The 6,385-nt window shown below is 41.5% G+C and overlaps 1 protein-coding gene across 1 annotated transcript in view; it reads left to right on the plus strand.

Moving 5' to 3' along the window:
* Positions 1–1,452: 1,452 nt before the first annotated feature.
* LOC104168476 (E3 ubiquitin-protein ligase RNF128-like) overlaps positions 1,453–6,385 on the plus strand; it is a gene marked incomplete at its 5' end in the record, with an annotated part of 12,625 nt that continues 7,692 nt past the window's right edge. The window contains one exon of the mRNA XM_009709077.1: positions 1,453–1,700. Within this exon, the coding sequence (XP_009707379.1) occupies positions 1,453–1,700 (248 nt within the window). The remainder of the gene's footprint in view (positions 1,701–6,385) is intronic.

Raw genomic sequence — 6,385 nt, forward strand, 5'->3', positions numbered from 1 at the left:
GCATCATAAAGGACAGTAGTTACAGTCTGGCTGATATTTTTTATTTTTTTCCTCCTCTTCTCTGTGTGATGTACTTCTCATTACAAGGAGCTTTCTGAATAAAAGATGAGTTTAGTCACACCAAGGAGAGTTGCCAGACATCATGCTTAGCCATGTTGGATCAAAGGCATAATGTGAACAAGCTGGAAAACAAGTAAGCATTTTCTCAAATGAGAGCCTTTGGTTTAACACCAATTCTAGGTTTTTTGATAGCTGCAAGTTGGATAAGGTTTCACTTAATTGAGGAAAAAAATTGGTCTCCTCATTAAAAAGTGTTTGGCTGGGAAGTTAGGTAAAAATAGCACTTCTGTAACAGCCTTTATTCCTTCACCATGCAATGTCTGTTATGAATGTTGTGCAACTGATGGTTTAATGTAGTGAGACTCCTGACCAGCTAGTCTTCAAATCCACTTTTCTTGTATTTAGTTTAGAGAGGCCAGTGAAAATGTACTTGTCTCCCTTTCTCCCTTTTTTTTTTTCTTCCTCTTAAGAGCCTTTCTGTTATATTGGGACAGCCTGAAGTTCCTGCAAATAGTATCAAGTGTCCTCAAGCACTTGCTTGTCACCAAAATGGAAAGCAGCTTTGTTCTGGTCTGTACTTGGTGACCAGAGTTGCTTCAAATTTCTTTCTACCGTAAAAGCCTTGGTTCCTCTGATGGCTTGTCATGATGTTCAACTGAGTAAATGAAATCTGTTATTAAAATCTGGATGGAGTTTGCCATCTGCAACCAACTGTTTAAAAGCTGAGCACACCTCTGTATTTGCTTCCCTCTAAATTTGCATTAGAAACCCACAACAACATTTATAGTTCACAACTAAATTTTACTTAAACATTTCTCAATTGCTCCTGAATATAGAAGCGAAGGCTGATCTATGGCTTTGATTGCTCACTGTCTGGGGAAGTACTCAACAGTACTGTCAAATTTAGAAAAGAGGTGTTAAGAAGTAGCAGTGGAGCAGGGAGGGAGTCGGATTCATTACAGGAAGGGTCCCTAAGCCACCAGCGGTGTACCTGGTGTCCCTGAGCTCCTGGAGATACCGCAATCCATAGTGGCCTCACTCTGTATAGGATTTATTTTTAACTTCTTGTAGTTCAAATGCATGTTGAAATGTGAACTGCCAAAGTGTTGAGTCTAAAATAATGACAATGTGTGTCCTATATGGGAGTGAGGAGTGCTATGGAGAGAAATGAATTCTAAACATGGTTCACTTATGCAGCTTATAGGTAATTGAACATACCCTTCAGCTGAACAAGCACATGGAGATGACACTTACTACATCAGCTCCTGTTGAACCTGCAAATGCTAGTTAGAAACTTTGCAGTCTTCTTTAGCATTTGAACTGGAACATCTAAGACAATGACTCTTATACAACACCTGGGAACTGAGCATGGATTCCCCTTCTCCTTTGCAGGTGCTGAAAGCATCGTTGCAATTATGATTGGCAACCTGAAAGGCATTGAGATCTTACACCGGATTGAGAGTGGCATGAAAGTGACTATGGCTATTGAAGTGGGGAAAAAACATGGTCCTTGGATGAATCAATACTCCATCTTCTTCATCTTGGTGTCATTTTTCATTGTCACGGCAGCAACCATGGGCTACTTTATTTTTTATTCTGCTCGGAGACTCAGAAATGCAAGGACTCAGTCCAGGACTCAGGTGAGTTTGTGTGTGCCGTTCCTTTTTTTTAATACCCCGAGCCTCCACACTGTGGATCTTGAGGGCAAAATACTGGTTGAACACCAAAATTACTGAATTTGTTCGTTCCACAGGAAGGAGTGTGATCTTAATGTTAAGAGAGATATCTTTAAACAGCTTAAAACTTTCCAAAAAACCAGCAAAAAGTAAACTGTCTGGAGAAAGCCAACTGATCATGTTTAGCTAACTTTGTGTTCTCCAAATTTTACTCCCTGAACTGCAGTACAGCCGTAACACTGACGTATTGGAGGCGGTGAGAGAGCTGAACTGCTTTTAGCTGACCCTCACACTTCCCACATAGCACTGCCTATGTGCTAGCAGTAATGTGAGACACGACTGCCAATGTGTCTGCAAAACGGTGCATGAGTTTGGCCGCCTTTCTGTAGACCACATGTTGGGAAGCTGCTGCTTGTTAAAAGCTGCTTTCTAACTGAAAACTTTCTGAGAATTGCAGTGACAGCCTCAATTAGAAGTTGAAAAGAAGCACTGTTAAATTGTATTTTTAAATCCCGGGCGGGGAGTTGCTAATCAGTTAAGTTTCCCAGTAACTCTTCTGTGCAATAGTCTGATCAGCTGATAGGACTAATGCTTACAGCTTTGTCTTCAGTCAGAAGTCAGATGAGACCTGCCTTATACCTGCTACTTCAGGGCTTAAGCAAAAGCCTTAAAAGTGAGAATAAAGTCCTGGCATGATATCTGACAAAGGTGATGGGCAGCAGCAGGAACAGGATCTGAGTGGGTCAAATGTTAGTACTTGCTTCAGCCTTGCCCTTACAGCTGTGTTGCAAAGGAGACCACCAATATTTGCCAGTGCTTCTTGCAGGAGCTATCTGAACTCTGAAAGAGGAGTTGGTAGAGTCCTCTCCTACAGACAGCAATAGCACAAGCATCTCGCTTTAGCTGGGCTCAGAGTATGTGAATTATCTCTGGATCAGTGGTTAGATTGTTAAAGAAGTGACAGACTTCTCTGCCATTGCAGAAGACCTGCCCTACTGAGCTGCTGTGCTGTCCTGGAGATTACAGGCCCCTTGAGCAAGAACCTTCTGAAATAAGCTGATGAAGCTAAGAAGTTGGCCACAGGTGTTGAAATTCAGGCCAATTTCAGGCTTCTGTAACATTTTAGGACTAGCTCTTCAAAATGTTAACAGGCAGAACCATCGTCGTTCTTGGCAGGCAAAGAGACTAGCTAGGGTGAATGACAGCAATATTCCTGGAGTTGAATGCTGGGTTCAAATATTGGCCAGAGTTGAATGCTGGGTTCTCTCTGGTAATCACAGAATATAACTCAGTTGAGTTTTTGTTCTGAAATTCTGTTGTCTAAGTGTAATCTTGTGGATGATGGTCAGCTGGCTATATGTACTGAGACTAGAGATCTAACAGTGAGCTAAACTGTATTTGTGCCTCGTCTAAGCTGTGTGCCTCAGCTTCTGGACGAGGCCTCCTCTAAGTGCTTTGTTTTAGCCTGTTTGCACATTCTGATGTTATGCCACACCTGGAAATGATGCGAGGATACAATAAGGGAATAAGGATACAATGAGGGAATAGTTGGAAGAGCAGTATTGGAAGTTGTCGTCTGCCTGTGAGACACAGCATTGCCCCTCCTGGATGTCATATGGAGTTGTCTCTAGTACCTTTCATGAGGGATGGCATGGAGCTCTGTAACTTGATGACATCTAACTTGCTGACATCTGTGGACAGAGATGCACACTCTCTCCTCCTGATGAATTCCCTCTGTCATTCCCTGCCATCTACCCTAGCAAGTGAACTCTGTGTAATGCTAAACAAACCTGGGCAGGAAAAACTGGGCACCCTAGAAGCTAGTCTGCAAAAGACACTGTTTATCAAAGCACATGAATGTTTTTCTTCCTTTGAAGGTATTTAACAGCAGTTGTGGAAGTCCAGCTCTACTCTGAGCTATTGGGCTTTCAACAAGCTACAAATGTTGTTAATGCCTCAGTGGTAGATGGTGCTGGGAAAATCCAGTCTGCTTGGCTAGCACCTTCACAAACTACTTCTGTCTTGGGCTTTGTGTGCACAAGGAGTTTACTATAGATTGAAAAATAACACTGATAAATGACATACCAGTTCCATGTGATTTCAGCTGAAACATTAAGGATCCTTAAAGAGTGCTTTATAAACTGTAAGAAGAAAGCTTCTCTGCTATCAGGGGGTAAAAATGTACTATTTTGTAAAAGTGAAACTCAGGACAATCCAGAATTATTTTCAATTGTTTTGTACCACGGTGTCTAAGAACTGACCTCACAATGATTAGATAAACAAAGAATAACAAGAAAGTTCTTGCTAGTGAAGGCAAACTGCTAAAAGGTGATGCTACAGTGTTTTCTGTTAGCCTGCTAATTGGATTTTCAGTGTATATCCGGAGTTTGAGACTTAACTGCTTTGACTCCATGAAATACTGAATATTAGTCAAACAACTTATCAGCTTGCATGCTACATGGGGGCCTTTCCTGTCATTGTTCAGCCCTTTGGAAACACAGATTGCCTGGGCTTTGGTCTGTTATTTGGTGGTGTAAAGGAGTGTGTTTTGTCTCCTTTATTGCACAGCTGTTGAAGGGTTATACTTTCTTCTGGGAGGTGTCTTTATGAAACAGTCAAGTCTGGTGATAGTTTAGTATTACAAATTTTCCCTCTTTCAGAAGTGAACTGCTGTTCTGAATGCATCCCTTCACCCAGTATCACTACTCCTCAAAGTATCTGTCTGCTTTTTTTGACCTTCCCTGTGGGATTATATTGCTGTTGTGTGAGGAGTCTTTTAAAGTGTCACTCTACCACTTGAACCAAAACGAAGGTTTTGAATTGCACTACAGAGTGTTATGATGAGCTAATTGTGCTATGTGATAATGATGCTTTGTAGCTTGTCTCTTGTATGTTCATGAGTATGGACATATGGCTTGTTTTTGTGGACTGAGGCACAGCTCCAGAAGAGCTCTTGCCCTGGTCTGAAAAAGGGTGATGAAGCTTGAGTCCCACTTGCTTACTCAGGGGTAGAACAGAAAGAGGGGACACTATTTTCTAGATGCTTTGTCTCTTCTGCAAAGGCTTCTTGAAAACAGGAGCCTGGCTAGATACACATTTCATGCATGGGGCTAGTAGTAACCCCTGCTTGAATTAGATGGCTTCTAGGTATTACCATATTGATGATATGTTTTTCCTTTGGGCTGAAAAAAATCTTCAGACTTCAGTGCTTTCTGAAGCAATCCCTTGTGTTATAGACAATCACGCTGTTGAGTGCCTTAAACTTTGCCATTTGCCAGTACAGTTTCTGTACTTCTTGGTATGACTACTTGCTACTTCTGTTGAGGGCACTTTTTCTGGATGGCTTGATCACATATACCCCAAGTTTTAAACATGTTCTCCTCTGCAGACTTTTCCTGAAGGCAGCAGCCGTTTCTCACTCAGCTTGAGCAGGAATTGCATGCAAGTCAGTAATGTAAGACTGTATAAAGGGTTTCTTTAAAAAGTTGAGTGACTATTGAGTGAAAACTGTTTATAACCTGCTAGTTCTTATCTGAATGTATATTTTCTTCTGGGCTTGAAATTCAAATCCCCACCTCTGCGATCTCTTACTGCATTGTGAGGTCTGTGAACAAGAAGGTTGAAAAACAAGGCAAATATGGTAGGTGGTTTGCTACCTTTCTAGTCAGTGGAGTACTGGCAAATTCAGTTCCTCAATATATTAACCTTTCTTTCTAATTCAAAACAGCCAGTGATGTTATCTGTGACCTGGTTTCTAATTTAAGCTCAAGTCTTCACTGCAGTTGATTTCATAAAGATGTTGCAGCTGAGAAATGACCTAATGGCTTTGGAGGAGGTGAGTTGCTCAGCTTTCCACAATTCAAAACTGTTTTCATGGCAGTAGTTGCCTGTGGGGAAGAACTTCCTTAGCTTACAGGAGAAAAGCAGGAGTTCCTGACCTCCTTAGAGCTTGCCCATCTGCATTGCCATGACCGTTGCTTGCAAGGTACCAGGAAGGCACCCTTACGCAGACAGGGTTGGAGATAAGATCAGCAGCGTTGGACTAGGGAAGACTGAGGACTAAGCAATAGCAAACCTAATTTTCCCAGTTAGGTACCTCTCTACTTCAACATGCCAGAGCCTGGATAGGAGCTGGGACCTGACCTGTTTTGTCATATCTTGATTCTTTTTTGTTTTTTCTGCCTCAACTTAGCTATTTTTGTAGAGTTGCTGGGCTGGGGCTTTTAGATTTTTAATGTCATTAACATTTAATTTTTGCTTGAAAAACTTGGCTTCACCAAATGCTTTGACATTCCAAGCCTGAGTATCCTGGATCTCCTGGTAGGCTATTCAGTAAAAAGCTTCCTCTTGCAACCTTTCTCCGTCCCCTCGGAGGGGTGTTCTGCTGTACTTACCAAAATCAATGTTAAAGGTGACTTTGCCATTGGTGCATTTCATGAAGAGCAATTAAACTTGTGCCCAGGCAAAACTTAAAATATTGTTTCAGTAAATTATTAACAATACAGCCAGTTGAGTCCTAATATGTTTGACCTGGCATTAGATGTGTAGATTAGATACTATATGAGGGAGTACATTCCTAGAAAGTTTAGTTTTCAATTAATAACAAGTAGCTGTGACAGTTCTGGCTGCACATGAGAAGTACTAATCTT

The sequence above is a fragment of the Cariama cristata genome, unplaced genomic scaffold, assembly GCF_000690535.1.
Source record: "Cariama cristata isolate BGI_N322 unplaced genomic scaffold, ASM69053v1 scaffold22481, whole genome shotgun sequence".
Taxonomy (NCBI): domain Eukaryota; kingdom Metazoa; phylum Chordata; class Aves; order Cariamiformes; family Cariamidae; genus Cariama; species Cariama cristata.